This window comes from Cebidichthys violaceus, unplaced genomic scaffold, assembly GCF_023349555.1.
Source record: "Cebidichthys violaceus isolate CVI_PGR_0920_01 unplaced genomic scaffold, fCebVio1.0.p SCAF_93, whole genome shotgun sequence".
Classification (NCBI taxonomy): Eukaryota; Metazoa; Chordata; class Actinopteri; order Perciformes; family Stichaeidae; genus Cebidichthys; species Cebidichthys violaceus.
In genome coordinates, this window is record NW_027176979.1 from 373,658 (window position 1) to 391,812 (window position 18,155).

At 44.0% G+C, this 18,155-nt stretch overlaps 1 protein-coding gene across 2 annotated transcripts; it reads left to right on the forward strand.

Moving 5' to 3' along the window:
- The first annotated feature begins 1,787 nt into the window (after positions 1 to 1,787).
- On the forward strand, positions 1,788 to 16,373 carry LOC137867978 (NLR family CARD domain-containing protein 3-like). 2 transcript variants are annotated; one of them, XM_068704481.1, is made up of 11 exons: positions 1,788 to 1,954; positions 2,186 to 2,215; positions 4,496 to 4,615; positions 5,374 to 5,487; positions 10,299 to 10,377; positions 10,533 to 10,761; positions 10,925 to 12,725; positions 12,823 to 12,996; positions 14,326 to 14,499; positions 15,247 to 15,293; positions 15,426 to 16,373. In XM_068704481.1, the coding sequence occupies exons 2-11, from the start codon at positions 2,208 to 2,210 to the stop codon at positions 15,995 to 15,997; spliced, it is 3,318 nt and encodes a 1,105-aa protein (XP_068560582.1). In that variant the 5' UTR covers positions 1,788 to 1,954; positions 2,186 to 2,207; the 3' UTR covers positions 15,998 to 16,373. The 2 variants fall into 2 exon arrangements, with proteins under 2 accessions (XP_068560582.1, XP_068560583.1); XM_068704482.1 differs by lacking the exon at positions 5,374 to 5,487.
- Positions 16,374 to 18,155: the final 1,782 nt, after the last annotated feature.

The window sequence follows — 18,155 nt, forward strand, 5'->3', positions numbered from 1 at the left end:
TTCCACGTATTTTTTGATGACTCATCAATGATGCGTCATCAAAAACACCTAAATGTGTTCGAGGAAGGGGAAAGAACAGGCTTTTACAAAAGGACACCAGAATAACCACCGCATGGATGACAGGATGAGATCCTGGAACGTGGTTCACTGTTCGCTAGTTATTGAGATATTCCTCATGTTCATAGTCACACTGTCTCATTTTGCAGTTGAAGACTCGTGACCTCCTATACCTTCAACGCCGGCGGTTTAAAGGAGCAATGTACGACATTCTGAACATTAACAAACAACTCTGAGTGAAGATGAAGAGGAGTAAGAAGTTATCTCTCTATCTTCTTAGCTTTAGTTTCTGGTCTTTAAGATTTAACACTGGTGCTCACAATAACCTGACAACCAAACTATACAGTTTTGTTTTGTGTGTAGCTGAATAACTACAGGTTATTATATTCAATGCTCCCTCATTATACTCAGGAGAACACTTCATTTTCACACTGGATGCAGTTTTAGTGGCACGACGACGCCGGTCCACCTATGGTTTTCACTAGCAGCTGTATTACTGACTGCAGTCCAGCGGTGGCCGTCAGGACCAGCTCAGCCTTCTCTGCTAGAATCACAAAGTTATAGCTATTTTATAATTTAATAATTTTTCACAAATACACTACAAGTATTATAATTTTTTTACATTATCTTATTTTCTCATTGCACAGCTACTGTCTTCCTCAGTTGCTCTGCTTCCAGTGCAGCTTGTTTTAAGTAGAGCTATGATCCAATCAGATTCAGCCTCTATGTCTCTAGGTAAGGAGAGAGGTCCTCTAGGTAGACCTTACAGATTAAAGTAAATGAGGACGATATTGTTGATTGTCATCGTCTTCAACCAGTCAGATCTTTAGTTTGACATGTTGGGCGTGTTCTTTGACATGATGCTACCCAGGTAGCCTGCTAAGTACGTCAGCATTAAGGTGCTGTGATTGGTCAGTGGGCCAGCGTGACTTTAGTCAAACAGAAAGGTAGCTAGCAGATCTTAGTGTTTAGTAAGAGTTCACTTTAAACTGCAAAGTGTTTCCTGCGGCCTCTCTTCTACCTAGAGACATAGAGGCTGAATCTGATTGGATAAGAGCTCTACTTAAAACAAGCTGTGCTGGAAGCAGAGCAACAGAGGAAGACAGGAGCTGTGAAATGAGACAATAAGATAATGGGAAAATAGCAGCATCCCGTCATGTATTCATGGATCTGCACTCTGCACTTAGTGTATTTGTACGTGTTGAGCTCCATTTGTACAGCAAACAAATGCTACCGTAGCTGTGGCGTCATGATGAGGTCATTAGGAGGAGGTTCAGCTGTAGGAGGACAGCACTGAAGGCCCAGGTATCAAACACACGGCCCAACACCACCGAGTCTCTTTCCATAAAGGTTCATGTGTGAATGAAGCTGTGAGGTCCATGTAAAAGTCTCCTCTGTCTGAATGACTACATGTCATCACTTTAACAAACACATGAAGACAGCAACGGTCCATATCTCTGTGCTTTAAATGGAGCAGAACCTCTGATGGACTTGATCTCTACCAGGTCTACAACATGAACCCTTCCTGCTGCTTCATTCACAGCTCTGGAGGTGAATCCATGTCCTCTTCTACAGCCAGTAACAGTGTTGAGTGTTGATATTGTCAGTGAGGAGGAGCTTCATGTTCTCAGGTTTGTTCCAGTGTGAAGATGCTGTGGGTTAAACTTTAACACGTATCATATAAAGTCCTATAAACATGAAGCAGCTGATCTTTGACCTGAGTGCTGCAGCTTCACACTGGTTTATTAAAGTGTTGGAGTGTGACAGCAGCCTGAAGACACTGAGGACTGATGAAGAAGAAGAAGAGGATTTCATCATCGTCACACTCGCATCAACACAAAACTCTTTTTCCACACAGACCCGGTCCAGAGTGTTGAAGTCCATGAGGAGAAACTGAGTAAGTGGAACTTGAATTGATGACAAGCGAGCTGCTCTTTGTTGGTTCGTGTGTTGACCTCCTGTCTTTGATCATGAGTCCACAGCACAGCGTTGATCTGACAACAGATCCTTGAAGCTACAGCTGGCTGTCTTTAAAGTCTACATGCAGAAACACATCTGGTTTCCTGATGAGACACAGATCAAATGAGACTGAAGACTAACGATGAACCCGTCTGTCTGTCTTCATCAGGTGGCTGCAGCTGATCAGCAACATGAAAAGGTATCACACTCAACACTTCTCATGACATTTGATCCTGTTTTACCTTCAACATCTTCATTCTTACTAACGTGATGTTTGCTGTTTCTCTACTCTTTCTCTTCAACATTGATTCATAATAAACCTATAAATCTATAAAACACATGCAGTCGTTAGACTGAGTTCTGATGCTGGACTAAAGTCTGGACTTTGATACTTCAGGTGTTTTATGAAGCTCATATTTCATGTTTATTGAGGCCTCTGTTGATCAAAGTGTTCTTATAGATCAAAGGTCCATTTATACTGTTAATTAATAACTTCATAAACTCAATGACAATGTGTTATTATGTTGAACTAATCATTCTGTTAAGGAAGAACCAATGTATGCAGAGAAGTCTGTGGACTAGTTGCAGAGAATTCTAGGGACTAGTTGCTGAGTTCTAGGGACTAGTTGCAGAGATCTGGAGACTAGTTGCCGAGATCTGGAGACTAGTTGCTGAGGTCTAGGGACTAGTTGCAGAGATCTGGAGAATAGTTGCGGAGATCTGGTGACTAGTTGCAGAGATCTGTTTCTCGGCTCCTTCACTTGAACATTGACTCATAATAAACCTATAAATCTTTAAAACACATACAGTCGTGAGACTGAGTTCTGATGCTGGACTAAAGTCTGGACTTTGATACTTCAGGTGTTTTATGAAGCTCATATTTCATGTTTATTAATGCCTCTGTTGGTCAAAGTGCTCTAATAGATCAAAGGTCCATTTATACTGTTAATTAATAACGTCATAATAATAATAATGTCATTAACTCAATGACAATGTGTTATTGTGTTGAACTGATCAGTCTATGAAGGGAGAAACAGAGAAGTCTGTGGACTAGTTGCTGAGGTCTAGGGACTAGTTGCAGAGGTCTGGAGGCTAGTTGCAGAGGTCTAGAGACTAGTTGCAGAGATCTGGAGACTAGTTGCAGAGATCTGGAGATGAGTTGCAGAGATCTGGAGACTAGTTGCAGAGATCTGGGGACTAGTTGCAGAGTTCTGTGGACTAGTTGCAAAGATCTGGAGACTAGTTGCAGAGGTCTGGAGACTAGTTGCAGAGATCTTGGAGACTAGTTGCAGAGACCTGGAGACGAGTTAAAGAGATCTGGAGACTAGTTGCAGAGGTCTGGAGACTAGCTGCAGAGATCTGGAGACTAGTTGCACAGATCTGGAGACTAGTTGCAGAGATCTGGAGGCTAGTTGCAGAGATCTGGAGACTAGTTGCAGAGATCTTGGAGACTAGTTGCAGAGATCAGGAGACTAGTTGCAGAGATCTTGAGACTAGTTGCAGAGATCTGGAGACTAGTTGCAGAGATCTGTTTCTCGGCTCCTTCACTTGAACATTGACTCATAATAATCTCATAAATCCATAAATCAGTTTCAGTCGTTAGATTAAATCCTGAGACTGAACTTCAGTTCAGACTTCGATACTTCACTGATGTTAGAACCAAGAACTAATAATTATGAGTTATTAAAGTGATTGCTTGTGATGTTGCTGTGTTGATACGTTGAGCTTCATCATGTAGATTTCTTTGTTATCTGCAGTCACAGTTCTTCTTCACATTGAACAGAAACAAATGGGAGCATCTGTGAGCGTGAAGAGGATCAGCTGAGGGCTTCATGTCACGATAATATGAGCTGTGTGAAGAGGTTATTCATTGATATTCTATATTTACTGTGAATGACATCATGTGTCTGTTTCACTGTCTGAAGCAGCAGACTGAACATTTTAAATAAAGTTGTTGATTCAAATGCTGACTGGAGCTCTTTACACAAACTGTGAGATGATCTCAGGTTCAACACGACACACGTCACGCTGTATCCACGACAACGACTGAAGTCCTCGCGTTCACCCTGTGGACCCAGTGGTGTGACGGTGTTATTAACAGAGAGCACTTGAACACACCACAGAGTGACAGGAGGAGGGCTCAGGGTTCAGGTCCAGAGGGTGGAGCTTTATGTTTCTACCTCAGCTGCTGAGCTCCCCCTGGTGGTCAGTGAGGTTTACACTCAGTCAACAGACTTCATGTTCAGCTGGATTCATTCACACTCATTACTTTGTTCACCTTGTTTTAGGTGCTAGAAGATGCTACGTGTCACATAATGACAGCTTCTTTATTCATAACCTTCACATTCACAGCACTCACACACGTTCTTATGAGGACATATATTTATCTTGTTGAGAGCTGCTAGTTTTTACAACAGCTGCTGAGACTGAAGACTAAAAAGTGAATTAGCTTCCCTGCTGGTCTTCCTCTGTGTGCCAGGATCCATCAGAGACCAGAGTCCCCTGGACCTGAACCTGAACCCAGCTGTGTGTCCCCTGAGACTAAGCAGTCACACCAGCATGGCGTCGATTTTAAAGGAGGAGAAGTCTCTTCTGCAGAGTAAGTATACATTACATTTAACATGTAGCTGACAGCGTCCCAGTAGAACTGGTCTTCTACTGCTGATATTAAAGTACTCTGTGAAGAAGAGTGGACCGGTGATGATACTGCTATTTGTCCTGCTTTCTGAAAAGTAACGAGAAGTAGTAAAACCAGAACTATGTCAGTGATCGGTCACTTCCTGGATGAAACAGGAAGTGGTTTATTACCTAATGTGTGTCCAGACTACAACCAGTACAGTGTGTACTTCATTCCACCACTGTGGGACCAGAACAGAGTGAGGATGGTGATGAGAGACCACAGGGTCCTCTGAGGGACAGGACGGACAAACGTCCAGAGGTAGAGGAGGAGTGTAGGGTTTGACCATGGCTCCTCAGTAGGAAGGGCCAGTTCCCTTCACTTCCCTGTAGACCAGCACCAGAGTCTGGAGCTGATGTGAGCTGAGGCTCGGAGCCGGTTTAGAGAAGCCGTTTAGGAGAACATGGATGTTAGTTTATCAGACAGGAGAGGACCAAACCACATACATGAGTGATGTGACAGGTCAACAGTCTTAAGTCTTCAGACATCTGACCAACAACACACTGGTTCAAAAAAAGCTGCAGGGAATACAACAAGTATCCCATGTTGAATGAACATAAGCAAGACGTGTTCCAAAGACATACTTCAATTGAAATTAAATAACTTTTACCGTCCAATAAAACCAGTTGAAGCAGAGATATGAAGATTGTATGTTCAGTAAATGTCAGTGTTTCTATCAGTTCACAGCAGCAGAGAGAAAAGTCTCTTGAACCCAGCTGTGTGTCCATGAAGAGTGATCGCTCTAAAGGTGGTCTGATTAACTTCAAAGATGGACGCCGTTCTTATGATGCAGAGTAAGTAATTAAAACCTTATGAAACAATAAGCTAGCTGTTCTGATCCTCACTTATGATACAGAATTGTTTGTGCATCAAGTACAGTGTTGTTTTCATTATAATCAATCACGACAAAACACAATATCTTTAACTAGCTGGTCTGGGGACGATGTGCAGAGGTCTGGGGACTAGCTGCAGAATATTGGGGACTACCAGCGGTGATATGGGGAGTAGTTTCAGGGGTTCTGGGTCAACATTCAGAGGTCTGCGTCCAGGCTTCAGAGCTCTGGGAACAAGTTGTAAATGTATGCTGATTAGTGACAGATGTTTGGGGCCTAGCTACAGAGGTCTGTGCACTAAATACAGAAGTTCAGTGACTACCAGCAGAGGTCTGGTGGCAGAAAGCACTTTGATGAAGTCAGTTGTTCAAAGAGTTGCCTGTTGGAAGGCCGTCCTTATATATCCTAGCCTTTGTTGGTGACGAGGTTTGTTGAGACTCTTGCTGTGTTGAACTGAGATAAAGTCAATATATTCCTAATGAGTTTCTTACATGGCTAATGAAAATTCCACTAATATTCTCATTTACATGCAGCCGTGCATTTAATAGATGTAATCCTCATCACTGAGGCCAGTGAATCACACGTCGGCTGTGTTTGACGGGTCGATGCTCACACACGTAGTTTATCACATCACAATATGGAAAAGTGGAACGGCAGAAGACTCTTGTGCCTTTTGGCTTCTTTTCGTTAAAATATGTTTTTTTCAAAGTGTTCCACTGGTGGCAGACTTGTTGGACCGTGTGAACTCAGCCTCCCTCTTTTATTCCTTCAAACACCTTCTTGAAAAGGTCCACGTTGAGATATTTGTTCATATCCAAAAGCCTGTTGACATCAAAGTCCTTCATAATGCTTCAAAGTAGGCGTGTTTCTCCTTCTGAACACAAATGAGAGCTTTTTTGGGGGCATGCATCTGTACTAGTTGCAGATCAACAGTATTACATTACAGTCATTTAGCAGACGCTTTTATCCAAAGCGACTTACAATAAGTGCATCAACATTGGTAATCAAAAGAACTACTAGTCACCAGAAGTTATAAGTACATTTCCTTTTCCAAACAAGCATCTAAGAGCATGAAGCAGAGCATAACTCAGAGCCAAAGTACAGAAACAAGAAAAACAGTTAGTGCTATAAGTAATACGAATACAATAAGTGCAACAACGTAGTATGAATACAATAAGTGCTAAGTAGAAGGCTCAGGGTAGCACTTCCTGAAGAGGTGGGTTTTCAGCCTGCGCCGAAAGATGGGCAGTGACTCCGCTGTCCTGACGTCAGTGGGAAGTTCATTCCACCACTGTGGGGCCAGGACAGAAAACAGCCGTGACCGGGTCCATTGGCCGCCAGGACCTCTGAGCGATGGGGCGACCAATCGCCCCGAGGCAGCAGAGCAAAGTGGTCGGGCGGGGGTGTAAGGCTTGACCATGGCCTGGAGATACGAAGGAGCTGTTCCTTTCACTGCCCTGTAGGCTAGCACCAGGATGCAAGCTCTTACAGGTAGCCAGTGTAGAGAACGGAGAAAGGAAGTTGTGTGGGAGAACTTGGGGCGATTGAACACCAGGCGAGCTGCAGCTTTCTGGACAAGCTCCAGAGGTCTGATGGCCGACGCCGGGGCTCCGGCGAGTAGAGAGTTGCAGTAGTCCAGGCGGGAGATGACAAGAGCCTGGATGAGAACCTGCGTTGTCTCATCAGTCAGGAAGGGACGAATCCTCCTGATGTTGTAGAGCAGGAATATGCAGGAGCGTGGAACGGATGAAATGTTTGCCGAGAATGACAGTTGGTCATCCAGGGTCACACCCAGGTTCCTCGCAGTCCGAGTTGGCATCACCCCGGTATCATCAATGGTGATGGACAGGTCCCGGTGCGGGCAACCCTTCCCCGGGAGGAACAGTAGCTCAGTTTTGTCTAGGTTGAGCTTGAGGTGGTGTGTCGTCTCCACTTGGGTGTCACCGGGGGGAAATGACAAGACCAGCTGGGTGTCATCGGCATAACAATGGTAGGAGAAGTCATACGAGCGAATAACAGAACCCAGAGATGTTGTGTAGAGCGAGAAGAGAAGGGGGCCAAGGACTGAACCTTGCGAAACCCCCGTAGTCAGCATGCGTGGTTCCGACACGGCCCCCCTCCAGGTCACCTGGTAGGATCGACCCGTCAGGTAGGATGCAAACAGGGAGAGTGCAGAGCCTGAGACGCCCATCCCCTCGAGGGTGGAGAGGAGGATTTGATGGTTCACAGTATCAAACGCCGCAGACAAGTCCAGGAGAATCAGGACAGAGGAGAGAGAGTTAGCTCTCGCGGCGTGAAGCGATTCTGTCACCGCAAGGAGGGCCGTCTCTGTCGAGTGACCCACTTTGAACCCGGACTGGTGGGGGTCCAAAAGGCTGTTTTGGTGGCGATAGGAAGACAGTTGGTTAAAGACAGCACGTTCAAGTGTTTTGGATAGAAGAGAAACCGGTCTGAAGTTCTTGACATCAGAGGGGTCAAGTGATGGTTTCTTCAGAAGGGGGGTGACTCTGGCGGTCTCGAAGGCCGTGGGAAAGCATCCTGAAACAAGAGATGTGTTGATGAGGTGGGTGAGGAAAGGAAGGAGTTCAGTCGCAATAGACTGAAGAAGAGGGGAAGGGATTGGGTCAAGGGAGCACGTGGTGGGGCGGTTAGATGTAACAAGGTTGAGGACCTCGTTAGGGGAGAGAGGAGCCAGATAGGGTAAGATGGGGTGTGGAGATGGGAGGGAGAGCTGTGGGGGCAGGATTGGACAGGGAGAGAGGGGCTGAGAGAAGGAGGATCTGATATCGTTTACCTTCTTGTCAAAGAAGTTGGCGAAATCATCAGGGAGAAGGGAGGAAGTAGGAGGAGGAGGTGGGGGTTGGAGGAGTGAAGTGAAAGTTTCAAAGAGTTTTTTAGGATTGGAAGCAGAGGTTAGGATTTTAGAGCGGAAGAACGCAGCTTTAGCAGTAGATAGAGAGGAGGAAAAAGTGGAAAGAAGAGCTTGGAAGGAAGGTCCTCCAGGAGTTTGCCTTTTCTCCATTTACGCTCAGCCTCTCTTAGGCTCCGTCTATCAGTACGCACTGAGTCCGACAGCCACGGGGCAGGTGGAGTTGGGCGTGCAGGCCTGAAGGTGAAGGGACAGAGTTTGTCCAAAGAAGAAGTAAGGATGGAGAGGAGAAGATCAGTAGCAGTATCAGGGGATAGGAGAGAGAAGGATTCAGGGTCAGGGAGAGCAGAGGTGACAGAAGAGGAAAGATCAGCAGGGGAGAGGGAGCGGACATGACTCCGGGTAGAAACCATGTGGGTAGGTGGAGGAAGTGATGGGCAGAGGAGAGGGAGTAGGACATGAAATAGTGGTCAGAGAGCTGGAGGGGAGTGACAGAGAGGTTAGCAGTAGAACAGTGCCTAGTGAAGATAAGATCCAGCTGGTTGCCGGCCTTGTGGGTAGGAGGAGAAGAAGAGTGGTAAAGGTCAAAGGGGGAGAGGAAGGAAAGAAGAGGTTCAAGCTTATCAGTCTGGATGTTGAAGTCACCGAGCAGGATGAGCGCCGAGCCATCGTCATGGAAGTGCGAGACTAATGTGTCGAGCTCCTCCAGGAACTCACCAAGAGGCCCTGGTGGGCGATACACAACAGAAATGGTGAGCTTGACTGGATAAGTGACAGTAACAGCATGAAATTCAAAAGAGGATCGGGAGAACTGAGGAACAGAGACAAGAAAGTATTTCCATTTTGGGGAAATTAGCAGGCCAGTACCACCACCCCGCCTTGCAGCTCTGGGAGTGTGAGAGAAAGAGTACACATCTGACAGAGCTGCGGGTGTGGTGGTGTTTTCTGGTGTGATCCAGGTCTCAGTTAGAGCAAGAAAGTTAAGGGAGAGCAAGGAAGCGTAACCCGAGATGAACTCAGCTTTCGGTACTGCCGACTGGCAGTTCCAGAGCCCCCCCGCCACCATTTTCTCGCCCCGAGCTGAGAGAGTAGGATAGATGAGGTTAGTGGGGTCATGGCTCCTGAAAGCTGCCCAATGTCTACGTGACCGCCGGGCAGAGGAACGGACAGAAATAGGATGCAAACACATGGTAGTACACGCTCGAGAAGTCTTACCTTGACGAAGTCGGGCTTGAAAAAGTCGGCCTGTTGCCTTCGTTTGCCTGACGCTTCCAGCAGTGGTTAAGTACAGCTATCTACTGATTGCTCATTGTCTGCCAGGAGTGGAAGCTCCTCCTTTGCAATCAGCAATCAAGGCTTGATCAAACAAGCAGTTTCAAACAAGCAGAAACTCAGACAGCACTTCACAACTGAGGCCACTGAGACAGGCCTAAGTACAGCTATCGAGACACTTTAGTTTAGAGCAAGAACAAGATACTTATCAAATGCAGGTGAGTTTAGAAGTTCAGCTGGTCCACCAGGAGATGGATACACTACAGTATGAAGTCTTGGTACATCTGACTAACAACACAATGGTAGAATAGAAACTACACCAAATATGAAAAGGTATCACATCAGATGTGATTATAGTTGAATTCTAGTTGTAGTTGTATCTAGTGGTGGAAGGTATAGAAGGTATATAAAGTAAACCGGTATGAATTTGACCTAGGATATAATCTTTGACTTTATCGTGCTGCCAATGAAATAACTTCTACTGTCCAATAAAAGCAGAGATGAGAATCTGTTTAGCATCTTGTTTTCATTGTGATCAATCATGACAGAACACAACATCTTTAACTAATTGTTGTATTTGTGTTAATGGTTCCAACACAATGTGAGCTGATTCTTCATGATTCGTCCACAGAGAGGACCAGGAGAGCTCAGAGGTTCCCAGAGGTCAGTCTGCCCAGCAGCATCAAACACACCTGGACTCCATATTTATGGTCTGTATATGTACAACTACTGTTACATCTATTCTGTTCACAATCATCTCCATGCTGCACTTTGTAGACCAGTGGATCGTCAGTCTGTCCAACATGGATCTGATGTTTGGTTCCATGGTTTTAGTTTGTGTCAGTCATAGAATGTTCTGTTCCAGCTGCTGGAGGAGAACATCGTCACTTTTGTGAAGAACGAGCTGAAGAAGATCCAGAAGGGACTGAGTTCAGATTACCCAGAATGCTTAGAGAGCCAGAGGGAGGATGAGGAGGTGCTGGACGGTGAGGATGAAGAGCAGAGGAGGAGCAGCAGAGAGGCATTTGTGAAGATCACACTGCACTTCCTGAGGAGAATGAAGCAGGAGGAGCTGGCTGACTGTCTGCAGAGCAGTAAGAGGATTTCTCTAAAGATTTAAAATGCTGTATAAATGTGACGTTTACTAAAGTCTCAAGAGATGGACCAACATATATTCATAGACTCATTCTTTGAGGAAATGACATGTTGAAATCTATTCTTTGACTCATTGATCTTCTTTGTTGTGTGTTCATTCAGGACTTCTTGCTGCAGTTTGTCAGCGTAAACTCAAATCTAACCTGAAGAAGAAGTTCCAGAGTGTGTTTGAGGGGATTGCTAAAGCAGGAAACCCAACCCTTCTGAATCAGATCTACACAGAGCTCTACATCACAGAGGGAGGGACTGCAGAGGTCAATGATGAACATGAGGTCAGACACATTGAAACAGCATCCAGGAAACCACACAGACCAGAAACAACCATCAGACAAGAAGACCTCTTTAAAGCCTCATCTGGAAGAGAGGAACCAATCAGAACAGTGATGACAAAGGGAGTGGCTGGCATTGGGAAAACAGTCTTAACACAGAAGTTCACTCTGGACTGGGCTGAAGACAAAGACCACCAGGACATACAGTTCACATTTCCATTCACTTTCAGAGAGCTGAATGTGCTGAAAGAGAAGAAGTTCAGCTTGGTGGAACTTGTTCATCACTTCTTCAGTGAAACCAAAGAAGCAGGAATCTGCAGGTTTGAAGAGTTCCTGGTTCTGTTCATCTTTGACGGTCTGGATGAGTGTCGACTTCCTCTGGACTTCCACAACAATGAGATCCTGACTGATGTTACAGAGTCCACCTCAGTGGATGTGCTGTTGACAAACCTCTTCAGGGGGAAACTGCTTCCCTCTGCTCGCCTCTGGATCACCACACGACCTGCAGCAGCCAATCAGATCCCTCCTGAGTGTGTTGGCATGGGGACAGAGGTCAGAGGGTTCACTGACCCACAGAAGGAGGAGTACTTCAGGAAGAGATTCAGAGATGAGGAGCAGGCCAGCAGGATCATCTCCCACATCAAGACCTCACGAAGCATCCAGATCATGTGCCACATCCCAGTCTTCTGCTGGATCACTGCTGGAGTTCTGGAGGTGTTGAATACCAGAGAGGTAGGAGAGCTGCCCAAGACCCTGACTGAGATGTACATCCACTTCCTGGTGGTTCAGTCCAAACTGCAGAATATCAAGTATGATGGAGGAGCTGAGACAGATCCACACTGGAGTCCAGAGAGCAGGAAGATGACTGAGTCTCTGGGAAAACTGGCTTTCAATCAGCTGCAGAAAGGCAACCTGATCTTCTATGAATCCGACCTGACAGAGTGTGGCATCGATATCAGAGCAGCCTCAGTGTACTCAGGAGTGTTCACACAGATCTTTAGAGAGGAGAGAGGACTGTACCAGGACAAGGTGTTCTGCTTCGTCCATCTGAGTGTTCAGGAGTTTCTGGCTGCTCTTCATGTCCATCTGACCTTCATCAACTCTGGTGTCAATCTGCTGTCAGAAGAACAAACAACCTCCTGGTTGTCTAAAGTCTCTAGAGACAAACCTAAACCAAAACATCTCTACCAGAGTGCTGTGGACAAGGCCTTACAGAGTCCAAATGGACACCTGGACTTGTTCCTCCGCTTCCTCCTGGGTCTTTCACTGCAGACCAATCAGACTCTCCTACGAGGTCTGCTGACACAGACAGGAAGTAGCTCACAGACCAATCAGGAAACAGTCCAGTACATTAAGAAGAAGATCAGTGAGAATGTGTCTCCAGAGAAAAGCATCAATCTGTTCCACTGTCTGAATGAACTGAATGATCGTTCTCTAGTGGAGGAGATCCAACAGTCCCTGAGTTCAGGATGTCTCTCCACAGATAAACTGTCTCCTGCTCAATGGTCAGCTCTGGTCTTCATCTTACTGTCATCAGAAAAAGATCTGGATGTGTTGGACCTGAAGAAATACTCTGCTTCAGAGGAGGCTCTTCTGAGGCTGCTGCCTGTGGTCAAAGCCTCCAACAAAGCTCTGTAAGTACAGAGAGAGTTAGATTAATATATCATAACTTAAATACGCTGCTATCTTTTCTACTTATTGCTTATTTTTTCTTCATCATTGTCTCTTCAGACTGAGTGATTGTAACCTCTCAGAGAGAAGCTGTGAAGCTCTGTCCTCAGTTCTCAGCTCCCAGTCTTCTAGTCTGAGAGAGCTGGACCTAAGTAACAACAACCTGCAGGATTCAGGAGTGACACTGCTGTCTGCTGGACTGGAGAGTCCACATTGTGAACTGGAAACTCTCAGGTCAGTTTAATGATTTAAATGTTTCTCTAAACTATCAGATCCATGCAGTGTAAACAGCCTCTCTCTTTCTGAATCTTTGAATTTGTTCATCAGGAGTTCAGATTTCATGAACCACTTTTTCACCAGGAAATTAAACAGAACTCTGGAACCAGAGGAACTAATCTCAGAGACTAAACTATGGTCCAGAAGTCATTTTTGTGAATTTGTGTTTCCATCACGTCATAATAACCTTGTAGAACAGACAAATTTGATCCACAGTGGATTAAAAAACAATGACAGCGTTGGAAACACAGTTTTCATTCACAATAAAACATCACAGGATCATCTTGTTGTTCCTCTCATTTATGCTTTGCAATGTCATTTTTTATATAATTAATGAATGAACAGGAGAAAATCAGAGGTGGAAAATAGACTGAAAACTTGAATGTCTGTCTCTACAGTGACGATCTGCAGAGTTTGATGGTTGTTTGTTTCAGCTTTAGAACGTAACCGACATGAAATCAGAATATGAAGTTTAACCTTTCTTTTTCACTCGCTTCTCTCTCTCTCTCTCGAGTCAGGAAGACAACAGAAAAGTTAAACTTTGTATTTAACATTGTTAGAAAAATTCACTCTAAACCAATGTAAAAATTATCAATCACAGGACATTTATTCTTGCAAGAAGGAGACAGAGTTGAAACACATACAGGTCATGTATCAAGGCTGCTCAGAGGTCTGTTTCTGAGTCTCTGATATTTATACTGCGGATAACACACAAGTGCGCTGACAGAGTAATTTGCATATGTTCTGGACACTTACAGATAACACACTTTTGGACAATTTGTTCTGTTAAAGGGTCACATTATCCTAATACGTCATGGTTGCAAATCAACCTACGTATGCATTGACATTTTCTACATGTTTATTATCTCTTATCTAGGACAAACAGCTGAAGTGCTTCTCTAGTAGACAACTGATACCTAATAGCAAAAACAGCTGAGATGCTTAGTGTCACAGGAAGTTCACACAAACACTCACATGAGAACATAAGCCTTTGTAAACGTAAAACATTCCTTAGTCATTCGATTTTTTCCAACAGACACTAATGAACAACATTAAATATCCACCCCTCATCCTGATATTGATACTTCAGTACTTCCTGTTTACAGTAGAGAACAATAAACTGAATTTGTATCTTGTTTAGAGTAGAACAGCAAGAGTTTTATCCACTTTCACTGAACAAATGATCTTTGTTCTTTCTGATTGTACTTTAGTCCAGACTCATTAACAAAGAGGATTTAATTTGAACACAAATGTTATTTTTCTTCTTGTTGATTGTTGTCCCTTCAGACTGAAAGGCTGTAACCTCTCAGAGAGAAGCTGTAAAGCTCTGTCCTCAGTTCTCAGCTCCCAGTCCTCTAGTCTGAGAGAGTTGGACCTCAGCTACAATCATCCAGGAGACTCAGGAGTGAAGCTGCTGTCTGCTGCACTGGAGAGTCCACACTGTAAACTGGATACTCTCAGGTCAGTTTAAATTATTTTGTCTTCAATGATTTAAATGTGTCTCTAAACTATCAGATCCATGCAGTGTAAACAGCCTCTCTTTTTCTGAATCTTTGAATTTGTTCATCAGGATTTCAGATTTCATGAATTACTTTTTCACCAGGAAATTAACCAGAACTCTGGAACCAGAGGAACTAATCTCAGAGATTAAACTACGGTCCAAAAGAATTTCAGTTTGTGTTTCACAATGAAAAGAGAAATCGTATCAAACAATAGATTGATGTTTTGATGCTTGTCATCTGCCACCAGTGTGTGTTGCCCTTTAGTCCAGACATTATTGTGAAAAGACTAACAGGAAAGAAACAATCTGTTTAAACCGTCTTGATAAATCATCACAATAGGAATGTTTTGCTGTTTTAAAGGAGTTCAGCTTTACCTGGTTGTGGTTTGTTTTGCACTGAGAGACAGTTCCCTGGCTGATAAGAGTCGACTTGTTGAAACTACAGGTGACAGTCGGCCACAGACACTCAGTGAAGAACCAACAGCTGATTGTGGACATGGTGTGTGAGAGTTTATTTAGGACTGGACCAAAGTTCTAGGGGGACACAGGCAGTGCTCTGTGGCTGCAGATGGATGCTAATGCTTAACCCCAAAATTGCTCCCGTAGTTGCGTCTACGGTGTGTAGATAGATACTGAATTGTAAGTCGCTTTGGACAAAAGCATCTGCTAAATGACCATAATGTAATGTACCCCCTTCCTCCTTTCAGGGCGGAGCCTGCTGGACTCCGATGGTTCAGACCAGGTCTGAGGAAGTGTGAGTGTGCTTTGAATTTGATTCATGAAAACAAAGCATCTTCAAACTGTGACATCACTCATTCACATCTCTAATGTCATCATCAAACAGATGAATAACTGCAGCTGTATTGTGTCTTGTTCTCTCCATCAGACTCCTGTGAACTCACACTCGACACAAACACAGTGTACAGATACCTCAAACTGTCTGACAACAACAGGAAGGTGACACGTGTGGAGGAGGATCAGTCATATCCTGATCATCCAGACAGGTTTGATGACTGGTCTCAGCTGCTGTGTAGAACTGGTCTGACTGGTCGCTGTTACTATGATGTCGAGTGGAGAGGAGACGTTCTTATATCAGTGAGTTACAGAGGAATCAAAAGGAAAGGAGACAGTGAAGACTGTAGGTTTGGAAGGAATGATCAGTCCTGGAGTCTGGAGTGCTCTGATGAAGGTTACTGTGTCCGCCACAATAAGACAGAAACACCCATCACCTCCTCCTCCTCCTCCTCCTCCTCCTCCTGCTCCTCCTCCTCCTCCTCTGGTAGAGTAGCAGTGTATGTGGACTGTCCTGCTGGCTCTCTGTCCTTCTACAGAGTCTCCTCTGACACACTGATCCACCTCCACACCTTCAACACCACATTCACTGAACCTCTTTATCCTGGGTTTGGGTTCAGGTTCTGGTCTGGTTCTGGTTCCTCAGTGTCTCTGTGTTCTCTGTAGGAGCAGAGTGTCCTCCTCTAGAGGAACGTTCTCTCTGACCACATAGTTCCGTGTGTTCAGGATCACACACAGCTGATGTCAGTCAGCAGAATGTGGGAGGAGTTTCTCCTCAGGGTTCTGTTTGTAGTGTTCTCTGTCCAGTCTGGCTAGAGGTTGATGAAACAATCCTCTGAACAGAGTGATGGACTTCAACAAGCTTCCTCTCATTCTTGAAGGTCCTACATCTTCTGTGTCCAAACAGAACATCATGTCTTCCTTGTCCCCGGAGAGAGCAGCTCTCACTACATTACAAGCCTCTCTTCTCTCAACATGAACATAGATGTGTTCTTATCAAGACTATCTCTGAAGTGGAATAAACACGTCTCCTCATGTTCAACTCAAAGTGTCCGTGAGTCTGTTCTTCTTCTACCAACAAGAAGAACACAAACTTCATGACACCCTTAATGTCTTCATGTTGTTCAAAGAGCTTTTTCATTTTCATCCAAACACATTTATTCAAGAGAACTTTAAGTGTTGAGAGGAGATAGAATGTTCAAATAGATACATGTGATATTTGACTTCATCACATCTAAATACGTCTTGAATCAAAGTCCTTTAAATGACCTTTACCAGCGCTTTCAACCGCATCTCATGAGCTTCTTCACTGGAGAGAGTTTGTTTGAAAGTGGTTTGAAGTAGTTTACATTCAAAGTATTTCAGTAGATGTTGTTGTACATGTGTTATCTTACACTTCACATGTGAAGAGATGAGTGACTTTTCACATGTGACGTGTTTTAAATGTGACGCTTTTAAAAGAAGAGAAGAAGAAGAAAAAGTAGTTCACAAGAAGAAGAAGAAAGATCAAAGATCAGTGTTCACATGACAGACAAATAGATGATGGACTTCAAACATCTGAAGTGATGGAAGTCATCAATAACAGACTTCATTCACATGTTTTGTTGGAGAAATGTATCATCCCGTTCTCTTAGTTATAACTTGTATGGCTTAAACCTGCATATATTCATTTTAACCCAAATAATAAATGTTATCATATCGAATGTATTTTCATGTCTAACCCTCTTCCCTCAATAACAACACCAAGGCTGGGAACTCGGTCTTGGTGGATGCATCGTCAGACAGAGGAGGAGGACGTCTGTGAAGGGGGGGGGGGAGATAATGTGCATATTATACTTTGTTAAACTGTTCCTTGTTGTTAGAACTCCAAACCATCTGTGGGGAAAGAGCTCTATCCATTCAGCTGAATTATTACAAACTGTCTGTTCATTAAATATGATTTCATACTTTAAGAAGTTCGTCAGCTGATTTATTTCTCACATTGAGGTTAAAAAGATTTTTTTCCACCACAAATGGAGACAAGGATGAGATCGGACGAGTAATCGGGACTCTGTTAGACGACAGAAGAGCCAATAATAGTTGATTCCTCCCTGAAGGTGAGAGGCTGTCGTCAGGCAGGGTTCCAGATTGCCGCTCCGATCCTGGAACCGGAAAAAGAATCTCACCAGTGAGAGATTATTCTGTGATGGAACAGACACTTTGAGGGTAAACTTGATTCTCACACCACAGGGTGCTGGACATTGGATCAGTGATGGGAATTCCGGCTCTTTTTAGAGAACCGGCTCTTTCGGCTCCCAAGTGGCTCTTCAGATTTTTTGGTGCTTAAATTAATTTATTACCAACAATAATGTAAAATTATGCGCAATATGAATTACTAATGTAAAAAAAAACATGCACTATATCAAATGTTTATTGTATAAATACACTTTTATTTATACACTCTACAGAGTGATACAAAAAATAAATTAAAGTGAAAAAACAAACATTTAACTATTTACAAATGAACTTAACTAACTTTGGACTATTTTAAACTTTTAGCTTTTTAATACTTAACAAATGTAAAGTGAAACAACATACAGAAGCTTACAGAATCACACAACAAAATATAAATTAAAATGTGTAAAACAAAGAAAAAAATCAGCATCCAGAGTTTTGTCCTTCAGTGAAGATTTACATTGAGAAAGACCAAGTGCCTCAGCTTTGAGGGGCTGATCCTGTTTCTTCTCTCCGTAATGATCTGCCCTGTTTTGGAGAAGATTGTCTCTGAGGGGACTGAAGTTGCTACAATGCACAGTCTCCGTGCCGTCACATGAGTAAGGCGTGG

Excerpts from the sequence above, each read along its gene's own strand:
- LOC137867978 (XM_068704481.1), top strand. Across the intron at positions 10,762-10,924 it reads GGCTGACTGTCTGCAGAGCA|GACTTCTTGCTGCAGTTTGT; the intron begins GTAAGAGGATTT and ends GTGTTCATTCAG. Across the intron at positions 14,500-15,246 it reads TGTAAACTGGATACTCTCAG|GGCGGAGCCTGCTGGACTCC; the intron begins GTCAGTTTAAAT and ends TCCTCCTTTCAG.